The sequence below is a fragment of the Mchenga conophoros genome, linkage group LG5, assembly GCF_057382185.1.
Source record: "Mchenga conophoros isolate Kocher_MC1m ecotype Shallow Benthic linkage group LG5, M_conophoros_male_GT1.1, whole genome shotgun sequence".
Taxonomy (NCBI): domain Eukaryota; kingdom Metazoa; phylum Chordata; class Actinopteri; order Cichliformes; family Cichlidae; genus Mchenga; species Mchenga conophoros.
In genome coordinates, this window is record NC_140530.1 from 16,301,072 (window position 1) to 16,315,795 (window position 14,724).

Sequence of the window (14,724 nt, forward strand, 5' to 3'; positions counted from 1 at the left end):
ATTGACAAATGAAATAAAAACCTCTGACAACTGCAACTTTCTGTAAAAATTAATTTATTCCAAAAAGCTACAGTCACTATTACAAAAGCTATTGTATCGGCGAGGCAAGCCAGGTGTTTACATTGTAGAGAGAGCAAGATCATATCAAAAGCAAATACAGAATGTATAACAAAAGCAACCTTTTTTTTTCTGACACAGAAAAAGCCAATCCCGTACCATGCCAGGCTCACTGGCTGGAATTAATGGGTGCTCAGCACCCTGTTATATACGAAAATGACACTTTGATTCAGTACAAATCACAGATTAATGTGAACTTGGAAAAATGCACTCTTGGGAGAAACCCCCCCACAAACAAATACTGAATTTAAAAATATTTTTCACACCTTATTCTTTGGTATATTTGTTGCTCCTCGTAAAGAGAACTAGATCAATATGCAGGCCTGTAACCACTTACCCCACACATGCTTATTTTAGCTCACCAGCTTGCACAGCCAGTAATTGTGAGCATCTGAAGTCAACCTAATGCCATGCACTTACAAACTTCTGAGTTAATAAAAGGTTATTTGTACCTCAGCACTCGCAGGAAACATAGGATCATTTAAAACAATACATGCCACACTGTCACATATCCTCTCAAAAGTCAACGTTTGATTTGAAGAATTTTGACAGCAAAACCAAGAAAAAAAAACAAACAAATTCTAAAATGTATACAATGCTTGTGTCCAGCACAGAAACAAGAAATATCAGATTTAGATATTTCATTTCCAATGTTTGAACATTATCTCCCTGTTGTTTGGGCATTCAAAAGCTTTGAACTATGAGCTTTCTAGTAGTTGTTTGTGCGGCCACTTGAAATAAACTGAAACGGTACACACTGGTATAAGTTGTGGGTAGGTTAGGTGACAGTACAGTCGTGCAGAGAAACAATGATGTCACTGGCACAGATCAACTGAACCACAAACTAAAGAGTGAGGCACTAAACTTTGTTGCATGAGCAAAGCAGAGGAATCATCCTGCGGGTTAAAATGAATGCTTCTTTGGAAATAAGGCGAATCTTGTGGAAGACATGAAGAATACAGTGGCTTTCATGCTTATTCAGAGTTCTTAGATCTTTCTGTCACCTCGCCCAACATTTCACTTGCTATTGTTTCAGTTTGATCTGCCACTAATGCTTCACAGAGAGCACTTCTCCGTTAGTTAACAGGAAGAAGCTCTAATTTTTTAGCTTTTTGGAGAGGGCCTTTTTAATCGGCTGGTTCTTTTGGTCCTGGGTCGTGTCCTGATCGGGGTGACTTTGCGGCTTCTTCGATTCGTAAATCTGTTTGAAGCTGAGGGTTTGCTGCTCTTTTGTTGTTTCTCGCTGAGCCTGGCGTAGCAGACGTTTCATGGTCTTCACCTTTTCCCTCAGGTGGCCGTTGGCTTTCTCCAAGGAACGCACTTTCTGGGAGAGGGTCCTCACCCTCTCTTCCTCCTCAAACAGAGCCTTCTGCACGGTGGAGCACAGCAACTGCGAGGAGAAGGAAAACAGAGCCAAATACGTTTGTATTACCTGAAAAAGCACGAGATGTCTTACTAGGTAAACGTGAAAGGTTACAGTTAATCTCTCATTATTCCAGTGTTAGCCTTATTCTGCAGGCTTTCCCACAAATTTTCATCCTGCGCTGCAACTTGAGTGAAATCATAGTTGGCGCTTTATCCCACAATGAATCATGCTAAATGCTAGAGTCAAGTCAAATCTCTCTGTGATACATTTAAGATGTAACACCTACTAGATCTGTTGCTCTTGATGCCAGAATCTAATGAGAGAATCATTCATGTTTTTAGTGCCAACAGCTCATAGGTCTTCCAGTGTTTTAGCTTTTGTATAAACAGCAGAGAATTTCTCGCTGTGTAACTGTGGCAGTGAACTGTTTTAAGCATTATCGTGTAGCACAAGTCCCACTCTTTATGTAATACTGTGGGCAACGGTGCAGCTCTATAGCAACTAGGGAAAAATTGTTACACAACATACTTTTCCCATTTCAGTGAGACACCACTGTGAGATGGAACCTGTGACAGACATCCAAAGGCCTGGACCATTCCTGGGTGAAAAAACGAGCTCCAGATGCTTCAGAATGCATGCCTGTCTGCTTGAGTGTGGATTTCCGTAGCAGATCCTAATGCTTCCACACGGGCCAGCATGAAACACTGATGTAAATTCTCCTTCATCAGATAACCACCACTCATGGTTTTTCAGGAAATGTTAAAAATGTGCTGCCGGCTGCCTGCCCACATCGCTGCTTAGTACATTACTTCTCGTTATATTAGCTGTGGGTTTTGCCCATGTGCTCTTCCATATGTCCCAGAGCGAATTCTGTGGAAATATTAAACTTTACAATGCAAAGAATGAAGTTTAGGAGCTAAAAGAAATGTTTTATGAAGCATAAAGTGTAAAGTGGCACATCTATGTTTTTGCGCACACGTTCAGTTAGAGGTGGACCAAAAGCAAACCTGCTGAACCTAGAACGGCGCCATGGATGGATTAGATGATAGCAGCTAGTGCGAAAAATTCATAAGTGTAATTCATCTTCAACATACTTTGTATTAAACTGTTAAAGTCTTTTGGGAAATGAGCTTGGAGAGACATGAAATTCAAATTTGTATAATCAGGATTTGGGAGATATGGTTTTTCGGTTAGATAAACATCTCTCCTGTATGACACATGGTGTCAAACTACAGTTGTAAGGATTTATAAGAACGACGGGAAAAAAACTTTCAGCTTCTGCAAAATTTTCTAGTTGATTGCCATCAAGTGAAAAACTGATAAAATTAAGATGATTTAATTACAATTGTTAATTATATGTTTGTTTTTAATATCTATTTAGATTTACAGTTTTTTCTGAATGCTTAAACCCTAACTGTGATTCCTGTAGCACAATCTCTAAAACTATTCAGACTTATAGCAAAACCACTCACTGAGTTTGCAAAACTAAAAGCACAAAAACTGCTTTGCACTCAGTTTGCAATTTTGTAACACACACTTTGCAAAACTGTAGGCACAATTCACTGCACAACACTCAATTACCAAATTTCCAACACACTCCTAGCAAAAGTATACACATGTATGGCTATCATTAACACTAATTTGCCAACTGTCTGGCACACTTTCACATGTCAAAACTTTCTTAGATAATTAGTTCACTTTGCAATCAGCCTAAGCACTATAATACAGGTAAGCTCTGTGTGCGGAGTACAATGGAGGGAGCAGAAAGAGTGAGAAGTAGAGGAGGCCGAGGAAGAGGACGTGGAGGTGAAGAAGTAGGATGAAGAGGACGACAAGGACAAGGAGGAGCAAGAGGAAGACGAGGAGGGGGGAGAGGAAGAGGAGGAGGGGGGAGAGGAAGGGTAGGAAGAGTAAGAAATAGAATTGCTGATGACATCAGAGCTACAATAGTGGACCATGTAATCAACCGTGGAATGACCCTGAGGGTAGCTGGCCAACGGGTCCAGCCTAACTCGAGCCGCTACACTGTAGCAAGCACCATAAGGACATCTTGAAATGAGAATCGGTTAGTACAGTCACTTCGCACAAAGATTTGTAGCACTGCCATATGCCAATGAGAAACACACCAATACCATTAATGTAAAAATACTGAAATTGTTACTTTACAGAATTGCTAGATGACCAGATGCTGGGGGCAGAGGAAGCATGTTCACTGCAGACCAAGTAACCCATATAGTCATTATGGCGATTGCAAATAATCCTATACTTGGAAATAAACACTTGTGTTTGTTTTGATGTGTTTGAATAAACACCAGTACTTGAAGTTTGGATCCCTCTATGCTTATGGATCTATGACAGAAGTATGAGCTCAAACTGACATAGCCTACCTTGTGCACAGAGAAAGCAAAAGCCAGATGTGTTTTGTATTCATACCATCAGTGTGCAGTTGGCGCATTGTGTGCTTAGTAGATGATGGCTTGTGTGTACTGTTTGATACGGAAACACCATTTTTACGAAGGTGTGAAGAGTTAACCTAGCTGTGTTTGCTTTTGCAAGAGAACTACAATGTTTTGATTATTGGGTGACAGGTTTTCTTATTTGTGTGAAGAGTTTTGCAAAATTAGCCAATGGTTACAAAAAATGTGCTTAAGCAATCAGAAAAAACTGTAATGTAAGGGACAAAATTTGTGTGTGTTGTTTTTATTTGTACACCGACTCCTCCTACACAATAAAGAGCTGAGCAACCAAACTTGGCACACAGGTACATCTTAGGCCCCCAAAGGGCTCAATTTAGTGATTGTCATGTCATCAGGTTGCCTGGCAGACACATACGAGTGTGCTAAAATCAACTGTTTTTGTCTTTGCGTACGTACATTACCTCAAAAAAGCATCGTATCATTTTACCTTCACGCCTAACAGCACAAACCGGCCAAACATACTGTAGCTTGGGCATGTCGTAGTGCATTAAATATATTCTGATGTTTAAACCCCAGAATGGCTCAAGCTCAACATGCAACACTGTTAAAAAGATCCTGCCTGCCTCTTCTGTGAACCACACTTTTCTTCTTTCTTTCTGCATTTTTTCTAAGGTTTCTCTAAAATGCATCCAACCAGCACAGACAATATCCAGGACTTCTAATGTGTCTGATCTAAATCTGTTTTAACCTAATTACTGAAGCAGTGTAGGATGATCTTGGCACAGAGCTTTGAATGTCCTTCATTAAACCTGGAGATCTATTCCTGAAGACTACTTAAAGAAATGACAAGAAAGCTTGATGAGAGAGTTCAGGGTGTGTTGAAGAATAAAGGTGCTCATAATAAATATTGACTTTCAAGCGTGTTAAAGTTTTTGGTGTGTATATTGTATTTTTTTTTTCAGATGTCTCAATAAATCACTTCCCTATGTCACATATTCCTAAGAAAATATAAAGAAATGAGAGGCAGCTTGAGACTTTTGCACAGTTGGACCGTATGCAACCTGAAGCTGCGGTCTTCCTACATTGTGTGATCAGTGTTGGCTCTGTGTCCTATCACTGGCTCAAGACTGTTTTTGGCCCGTTAACACTAATATTTCACCATCAGTGTGAGAAACAAAACTGTGGGAAAATCCCTGCTTCTTAAAATAATGTTTATGTTACTAATAACGTTTAGTGTTAAATCACAACATGACGTCACCCCATCTGATTTACTCCGGTTGACACTGGACTATAAGATGCAGGACATATTATCCAGTCTGATTTGACTTCAGGTCAACTGTCCAAACAGCGGTCGCTGAGTAGCACTAAAAGCAAAGTCTGTTTTTATTTTGCTAGAAGGAAATTTAATCACCAGAGTGATATAACAAAGCGGCACCGATATCAAGACGTCACTCTGTAATTATAATCACAAGCCGGATCAAAAGAAAAAAAAAGTTTTCCATTAATGGAAATACAAAACTATGTTTTCTTTTCTTTTTTTCTTTTTTTTTAACCCATGGCAGATTCTTTCTTTTATGAGTAGTCAGCAAATGAAAACCAGACAGGAGTGAACTGATCTGAACCGGGGGGGGGGGGGGGGGGGCTTATGCCAAAAGGTTTAAATTCATTAAAGGACATAAAAGAGCAGTGAGCGGCTGGAAACCCCTTCAAAACTGACTCAGTCGAGGTTTAGGAGAAGCACGTGTAGACACAAACATGCTTTAATCATTTCAGCAGTGACAGCAGGGGCGTGAAGCGGAGACTGAGCTGGTTCATTAAGGTCATGTTATAATCTCATGTGCATCATTAGAAGCATTACAAGAGTAAGAGTGTGGCACTGCTACACCACCGATCTGCAATCATGAGCTTTTTTTTGTAGAAAATGGCCACTTACTTTGAAAATATTTTAATTATGTTTGTTCTACTTTATGTAGCGACTTTATTCAGGATTCTTTGTATGTTTTTGTCCTTTGTCCCAATTTTTATCTAGCCCAGTGGTTCTCGAGCCACTGCAGGGATGGCACGTTTGCTGATGCTATTACGCTAACCTTCATTTAAGTAAAGTTCAACTGCTGGATGCAGGCTGTAAATTGTGGGGTGTGAGGAATCAACCTTTGTCAGCCCCTGAAACGAGGCGTGCCAGAAAAAAGTTTGAGCACCGCTGATCTAGCCAAACCTAAAGAAACGTGCTTCTGGTTTCCCATGCTGTAAGAACACATTAAGGTCCTTTGAACAGGATGTCAAACTGAATACTTTTCACATTTACCACAATGCTTGTGGCTATCATGTCCTATAGTATACTTTTTTGCCTGAAGTACTATGTGGGAAGCCACCAGAACTTGCAGCAGCTAAATGAGAAAAACACTCCCCTTCTCACTAACTGGATTTAAACAGATGACTTCAAGAGAGTCAAACATCAAGTCTCTCTTGGTGGGTCTGAGTATCTGCATACCCGGCTGTCCTCCTGAGCCTCCCACTCCGGGGTAAAGGTGTGGACTTGAGTTCCAGGCGTGCAGTTGGAAAACTGGAAGAGGCTAGCAAACATGCGGTGATTCTCTGCGGTGTCGATAAAGATGGGGTCCTGAAAGTTCACTCCGTGGGGGACGATGTTGTAATTCTCATCCATCCTGCATGACAGAAAGGGGAAAGAGTCTGTTGATACAGCGACGAGCAAGAGTGAAATGTGGGCTTTCAGTAAAAAAAAACAAAAAACCTCAAATGTGTGGAAACAAACAGATGCACGCAGACAGAAGAATAGATTGTGTAACATTTAATTATCACCAGAAGTCCACTCAAAGCAAATAAATGGACTTGTGCAAAAATCGCTATAAGCATTTTGCACAAGTCCACTCAGTCAATGTTTGTTTGTTGTCTGAGAATTTGGGCATTTAGTATTTGTATGATTTTCATATATACAATTTCTTTATCTGGGGGAAAAAAAGAAACACATCTCTAGAGAATTGTTAACAGGTCTTGTTCTATTTTTATGCAAATTGAAGCATTATGCGGATGACTCAAACCAGCGAATGACAAGCCAAAGGCTTTTACAAAACATGTTTCATATCTTCAGGAAGTCTTGAAGCAGTGGGTTTCCATACATCTGGATTCCATCTCATATCCCTCAAGGGACATCAAAAGTTTGGCTGTCCCTATAGGAAGCTGTGTGGGTGTGTGTTGTATATGTGGGTATCTGTGTGTATGTTGAAAGAGCGAGAAGAAAACTGATGTTTTGCTTCAACAGAAGATGTCAAAGGTGAGATGTAATCACAGTCACTGTGAGGTCTGAAGAAATGAAAATCCTTTTTCTTTTTTCTTTTTTCACAGAGTATCGGTTTAGTACATGATCGAGAGTGCAAAAGCAGCATGCGTACTTCAAAAACCTTACTTTGAGTAAAAGTAAGTATAGCTTTCTCCTCCTTCAAGGCTCGGTGTTAGGTTACCTCATTTTTAATGTAAAAGTTACAAATCCTGAAAAAAATGAACTATAAGCTAAGGTTTTTGCATCGAACATATGGCTAAAGCAGAACACTCAATCTGTCTCATTTAAAGGTCCCGAGGGAGGTCTTCAGTTGCATTTTTCTCCATGCTCAGCTCTGTCCAGGGAGCTTATACTCATGATTGATTGGAAATACTATTTTAGTCAGAGACTATGCTTTTGGGGCTTTTGCAACAGGAAATGAACATCCACTGGAGACTGTGATGAGAAGTTTTCAGTTTGGACTTGATACTATAGTGTCTGGGACTTGATGTTGTACTCCACTAAAACTAAACTGATCTGTTTCAGGTTCAGGAAACAGGAGGTGCCTCGACCTCGCACATAGCAGAACATGCAAACACAATTTGTTTAAGCCATATGTCATCTCCCATCTAAACCATTTGATTTAATACTCTCTAAATATTTGGTTGCTGTGGTGTCAAACACCACACGAAACTGAGACTAAAATCTATTTCTTCTTTTTTTTAGGGTGCTAAAAGAATCGTTGGAAAATAAATCGATTTGCTACGTTTGCAATCACCAGGAAACTTAGTTGGATTGTTTAAATATGTAAATATGAAGCTACTAACAGCATAACAGCATATGGCTTCGAATAATCATCCTCTCACTCACCAGGCCTGTGCTTTCCAGAAGAAGTAAAGGGTGTTCTTCTCCCCCACTTTCGCCAAGTGCACGCTCACAGGGGATTTTTGGATCTTTCTATTAATGCTTTATGTCTTGCTTAGTCACACACTTCCTTTGACTTTAGGAAATGCTGCTCCTGGCCAGCCAATTAACCCCCAGATTGCATCACCCCCTGTTAAACTGTAAGGTGAAATTTTCAGGCTTTGTTCTGATCTCTGCAATTTTTTTTTTACATGAAGTTACGAGTCTTGCCACACACTGTCATTTGATATGTTGTTATGACAGTGTAATAACTGTTCCCATCCCAGTAATTACTTGGGTTCTTGAGCTTTTTTTGTTTTTTTTAAAAACCATCTGTTAAAAGCAGTACACTGGCAGTCTTTGTATCCTAGATGCCCTGAAGTTAAAGGAAAATGTGGGCAAACATATTTGGGGGTTTTCCTCCATTATATTTTTGGTAAACATTGACAAAGACCACTGTATTGCTTTACTGAAGTAATCATGGCTTTTTAATTATCTTCAGGTCTCCACTTAAACACAACTCTGTTGCGACTTGCTCTAGGAAGTTTCCGATAGCGGTCACCTGCCCCGATTACAGGGATAACATCCGGATGGTTTTCACCATCGCAACAGGGGGACGGCAAAGCTGTCCCTGAAGGTGTGATTAACTCAGGCTAGTAAAAAAAATCATATGAAAGTCTTTTTGCTATCACCACTCACAGCAAAACACTATCACACATGTGCACGTAATTCTGCATATATGAGGTGTAACATGTGCTATAAAACATTATTGTTGTTGGCTCTGCCACATACCCTCATGTGGGACAGACAAACTTTAAACTTGAGGAATGCATTTTTAGTACCCCTCTCTGAATATCCTGTCTCTTCATCTGTAAGGCGTGTCAGCACACGCTCCTTTTGTCAGGTGACACACTGGTGCATATATGGAGGACAAAAGGTGGTCGTATTGACCGCTGGTGTGCTCATAACTCTTCACAAATTCTTTGTAATTTACCTTCAAGCTCTTGGAAATGTCTGGCTCTGTAATTACACTAGCTGGAAAGCAACAGACGTTTCCTGAGCAACAGTGTTGTTTCTGTCCAACACAGACATTTAGGAATTAACTTGTTGCATACTTTTCTTTTCTTTTCTTGTCTTTTTTTTTTTAAATCTGGAAATTGGTTGGTTATTCGGCACATTAACCAAATTTGGGATGGTGTCACAGACAGATAATGACTGAAAGAGAATATGCTGTATGGGGGACAGGTGCCAGTTATCTGCCTTTGAGTGAACTTCGAGTGCGAATTCACTAAATCTGTCAACAATACTTTGTTTCCATGACAGATCTCAGCACAGGCCTGATGAGGTGCTGGTTTTCATTGGAAAGAGTGCTACGTGACATCTGTGGATTTTGCATTATTCATAGAGAATAAATCACATCTGCACTTAATGAGGATGAAGAAAACTTAAACCTGCTAGTGATCATTATTTTTCATCATATAAAGCAATGACATGGCTATTGACTAAACCTTTTGTTCTTCTATTCTTTAAATATTTAACTGTCTCTTGTGTCAAAGAGGACCTAAGAAAAAGATGGACAGGTAGCCAACTTAGTCAGGTAATCATCTTCTGATTCTGATGTAATGCAGTCAAATGCACATTTAAGCGTCTTTTTGACCTGTAGGAGATCATCTGTCAGGGACAAAACACACACTGCATATTTTAGTGTAAACATATAAAATCCTTAAACGCTGTCTCCCTTTGTCTATATTTCCACATTGAATATATAGGATGTGTGAAATTAAATGCAACATTTGAGCTAAGCATCTTGTACAGGAGGGCCCGATTCCTAGTGTATCGTTTACAGTCTTCTTACCAAATTAAACTAGGCGCTTGCAACTTAGGTGAGCATGGTGTTAAAGTCTTAGGAGTGAAGCTTAACTGAGACTGGCATCAAATCAGACTACAGCTATCTGTTATCACGCGTGATTAATGCCATACCAACTTTATTCATCTGTGAGTTCACCTTAGGAAGAAGTAGTAGTTGTTGTCTTTGGTGACGCTGTAGGAGAAGCAGGGGAAGTAACCGAGGCCGGTGACATTAAACCTGGAACCCGCAGGAACCTCCAGCATGCTGCCCCACGCCTGATCGCACAGGAGCTCAATCTCGGCGGAGAAGAGCAGGTCAGTGTCGTGCTGCCACGGCAGATAGTTATACACGCTGTACGACTCCTTGTGCAGCGCCAGCACCTTGGCAAACACGATGATCTCGGCCAGCTCGGCACGGCACGCTTCCGTCTGCGGTCTCCAGTCATGGGGTAGCTGACACCCCCAGCTCCCCTCGGGACGGACGGCTGCAAAAATAAACGCCAAAATAATCCACATGTTGTGACAACGAGGAGACAACCGTGAGTCAGGGAGGCGCACCAAGGCGCGCAGTGCTGGTGATGGATGAAATCACTGAGGGAAAAGAAGAAGAAAAAAAGCTGCAGGGATTTCGCTACAGGCGCATACTTCCACCAATGCACAATTAATATTTAGTTTCAGAGTAAGTTACTTAGGAAAAAAATTTTTTTTGAGCAACAAATTAATCCCGTGTATCCTTCACCGTGGTCCTACTACTGCCTCCAGCCACAATTCTTTGCAAGTGGACCAGCCCATTCACCTCAGCATCCCCCTGTAAAAACGCTCCCTCTCACCTTTAGGATGGCAGCAGGAGGAGCAAAGACAAAAAAGGTGCTCTTTCAGTTTCAAACCTACATTTTCCTGTGAAAACACAATAAAGGCACCTTCAGTGCTGGTAAACTCGGGTATTTAAAGCAGCAAACCCATCGTGAAATCCCAGCAAACAATAGAAGATTACGGGTTTTAATTGAAACTCACTAAAGAAAGAATAGTGGCGCCCTCTAGTGACTATCCGCAAGATAGCAGAGGTAGAACTGGAAAAGAGTTGATAACCTATACCAGTTGCATGTCAGTGGCAAATATCCAGCATCCATCTATCCATTAATCGTGGGGACCGCAGCCTAAGAAGGAAAGCCCAGACCTCCCACCCACTCCAGCTCATCCGCGGAAACACTGAGGCCGAGAGTCCTGGGAGGCCTCCCTCCCGCTAGGACATGGAGGGAACACCTCGCCTAGGAGGCATTCAAGTAAGACGAACGTTCCACCCCAGCTGGCTCCATGCGATGTGGAGGAGTAGCGGCTCAGATCTGAGTTCCTCTCATTTACATGAATTATGCGGATAGTTTTATAAATGTCGATGATTTTACACAAACGAACCCAGTGTGGTTACAGAAATCTTTAGATGGAGTCATAATTGCTCTGAAAGATCTCTCTCAATCTGACGCATTGCTGTGCGAAGTGTAATTCATTTACAACTGTTAAAGTTGTATAATGAGAATTCCCAGTTTTGGGAGTATTTCCTATTTTCATTTCATACAACAGCAGCTTCCAAATGAGTTCTGCACAAATCCTGTATAATAAGGAAAAAACAACTGCTTTAACATAAATAGAAACTGATTCAGTCAGAGTAAATTTGTTTTTCTTTTATAACCTTTCACACACTATTGAAGAATTGCAGATTTGAACATTAGGTTTTAAAGGTCCATGACTTAATGACCTTCTACCACAATAGCTTCGTACAGAGTCAGTTAGACTGAGTCGCTCCTCAAACAAAGCTACTACTTTTTTCTCCTTTGGATAACTTTTATGAAGTGTTTGAGAATATTTTATAACTCTTAAACCTTTCCGAGTATAGCTCTGATGTGCTCCTTCGCACAGTTCTTACTTCCCTGTCGCTCTGCAAATCCATCAAATTCTTGTTGTCCCTGTGGGATTACTGCTGGGGATGGTGGTGGGCGTGGGTATTTCTCAGGTAACAAACACAAAGTAGCAGCACCTGAAAGGGGGCACAGTATTCCAGCGTATGACAGTCTGCAAGAAGACATGGCGGTAAAGCTGCTGATTGTGATGCTCACGGTCAACTACATCTGTGACGGAGGTGAAATGTTTTTACGATAGGACAGAATATTTACATCTAGAGGAAATTCGGTGTTAAATTAATGTATCTGCCTCACCTGTTTGTGTGGCAGCACTGTTGAGAAAATCAACAGCGTCTGACTTTTTGCAAAAAACAAGAGAGGAGGAACCATCAAGGTGTTTCCCCGGAGGCTGCAGCAGCACCGAGCTCAGTGAGGCTGAAGAGCTGATAGACGTGAACGCAGGAAATGTAAGTAAGGAGGAAAGTGCCACAGATTTACGCCCACACTTGTAGCTTATGCTTACTTTGATTTTAACAACTGCTTCTCTGATAGTAGACAATACAGACTATTTTGGAACTCTCAGCACGAAACGAGTGAAACATCTTCACATGCTAAAATGTTATTGTTAGAAAATGAGCTGAATAACCAGCACATTTCAGATAAGGGAGTTTAAGGGAGATAAGGGAATTTATGCTGAGACATTCTGTACTAATTACTGATGCATTTCCTTTTCATTGTTTCGTTTTAAACTGCATGTAGAGTGTATGTCATCTACAGATCTTTCACACCACAATCCTCTCTGCAGTCCTCAAAAAACAAAAAACAAACAAACAAAAAAAAAACCCAAAACAAGTGTAAATGTCAGTAGCTGCAGACACTGTGAAGAGAAATATTTTAGGTAAAAGTAGGCCATGTCCCCATTTGGCCTGATGGACTTGAGATTCTATCCACACGAAAATAAACCTAAAGAACAAAGACAATGCCCAGAAACTGGACTCCTAAGTCGAGAAGCACTCCTCTGTTTAACCGGCATAATGTGTAACTTAGTCAAGCAAGGCACTGAGACATGTATCATTACCGTGTTCCTGCATACCAGGCCTGGAATCTGAAGACACCGCGAAGCCCATTAACACTGACTTTGTTACTTAGTGCATTTGCTACACGTATCAGATAACCAGCGTGAAAGCCAGCAGAGAGGTGGAATGTGATTAAGTGGGCTGTCTGTCATGTTGTACACTTGGGTATTTGTTGTGTTGCTTTGCATAAATCTAACCCATACAGCATTATTATTATTAACAGAGACCTCTGCTAGAGAGAGCTCATGAATATAACAACTCATTTACAGGAGGAGAGTTCCAGCCTGCGGTATAATGGAGATGCTTCCCAGAAGGACATAAACTATGTAAGCTGTAATTACTTGAAGTTGAATCCTGCATTTATTATCCTATTAAAAAGAGCAAAATTTTTTTACAATTCACAAGAGGTTTGTGAGTAGAGCCTGGCTGAAATACTGTTGTCCTGTAGCAGAGCCCTGGGAAGGAAACTGTGGTGGATGAAGGATCTGGGATGTAGCGAAGAGAGAGCAGAGCACAAGATGACCGTGTTGTTATTGGACAAAAGGAAGCTTGGGTTTGATTGATGATGTTTGATTACACCGACAAAAAAAATATACAAAAATGATTACAGCAGAATATTATCAGTAGTCTTTAATGAAATACAGCATAGAGGCATGACATATTTGACTAATTTTGCATGTTATTACCAGATACAGATATGTGTGCACTATTGAAAGTCAAGTCTTCAAACCAATAATCATCTTTCACGCCACCTTTGTGTTGTGTTTCTCAGCTCACGTAATTTTTCAGTGTTGTTTTATTCCCTCATAAACTGAGATCTACAACTGTGGTCAGAAGTTTACATATACTCATCATGGGCTTAAATGTTATGGTAATTTGGTGCTTTTAATGTATTCTTTAAATTCTCTTATTCTTATTCTTTTGTTTTCAAAGTGGAATAATTGTAAAGGTGTAGTTGAAGAATGTGGAGGGAGCCCTCAGCCCGATTTGCAAAATCAAATAAAGCGTGCAAATATTAAGCAGCAGCTTTAGTTTACCTCAGTTTTAAAAATAACATGTAACCTGGACGTGTGTCCCTCTATCTATAAAGAGATGATCTATACTGCTCGCCCAAGTGCAATGTCTACAATATCCGAATCTAGGTTTGGGAAGGAGATTGGCGGTAGCAACTCTGTAAGAGCAATGAGACTTCCAACCCACATAACACGCACGACCACAGGTTTATGAAACAAAGTTTGCTTTATATATTTCCTTTTGGATCAGTTCCCTTTGCTCATCCTCAATGTAGGGATACCTTCAAATGCAGTAACCATCTCAAATGCATCACAAAAATAATTGAAACAATCAAAATAGATGTAAGACAAGAAACACAATATTTCAACACCCCAAAGAAAAGGAAAAAGAAAAGAAAATAGCATGTGAGTGTCCAGTTCCTTATGGTGTCAGTTTATTCAGTTACCCACTGTCCTGGGTTAAGAACTGAAAACGACCTGAATCTCAGGCGGAGAAAAAGTAGCAAAGAAAATGATAAGGTATCTCTCAGGTGGGCTTCCTTTTGTTTTTTTCCCTACCGCCCTCCTGGTACGGCAGGCATCAACGTGTCGGCGTCCTGACACAGAGAAGGCCTCCACAGCAGCAACAGTGTCTTAGACCCACGATACCAGCTCCTCACTTGGCACCCATGGAACTGTACCTCAAAAAAAAACCAGTCTGCACACAAATATGCAGAATGTTAGATGTCCACATTCCTTAAATGTCCTTGTTCCTAATGTCCTTGGTTCTTTTGAAATATTAAAATAAATCTGCAGCTTGTGACACATTAAAA

General features: G+C 40.6%; 1 protein-coding gene and 1 long non-coding RNA gene across 4 annotated transcripts; one reads left to right on the top strand and one right to left on the bottom strand.

Annotated features, from left to right (window-relative positions):
- Positions 1–1,128: 1,128 nt before the first annotated feature.
- ccdc3b (coiled-coil domain containing 3b) lies at positions 1,129–10,790 on the bottom strand. Of its 2 annotated transcripts, XM_085273622.1 has the most exons (4): positions 10,759–10,790; positions 10,086–10,519; positions 6,392–6,566; positions 1,129–1,507 (listed from the first exon to the last, which is right to left on the bottom strand). In XM_085273622.1, exons 2-4 carry the CDS (start codon positions 10,442–10,444, stop codon positions 1,214–1,216), a joined length of 828 nt encoding a protein of 275 aa, XP_085129748.1. In that variant the 5' UTR covers positions 10,445–10,519; positions 10,759–10,790; the 3' UTR covers positions 1,129–1,213. The 2 variants fall into 2 exon arrangements, with proteins under 2 accessions (XP_085129748.1, XP_085129746.1); XM_085273620.1 differs by lacking the exon at positions 10,759–10,790 and having other exon boundaries at positions 10,086–10,717.
- Positions 10,791–11,979: 1,189 nt separating this feature from the next.
- LOC146574051 (uncharacterized) lies at positions 11,980–14,521 on the top strand. 2 transcript variants are annotated; one of them, XR_014892455.1, is made up of 4 exons: positions 11,980–12,062; positions 12,154–12,290; positions 13,169–13,225; positions 13,348–14,521. It is a non-coding gene; the product is annotated as an uncharacterized LOC146574051 (long non-coding RNA). The 2 variants fall into 2 exon arrangements; XR_014892456.1 differs by having other exon boundaries at positions 13,351–14,521.
- The last annotated feature ends 203 nt before the right edge of the window (positions 14,522–14,724 follow it).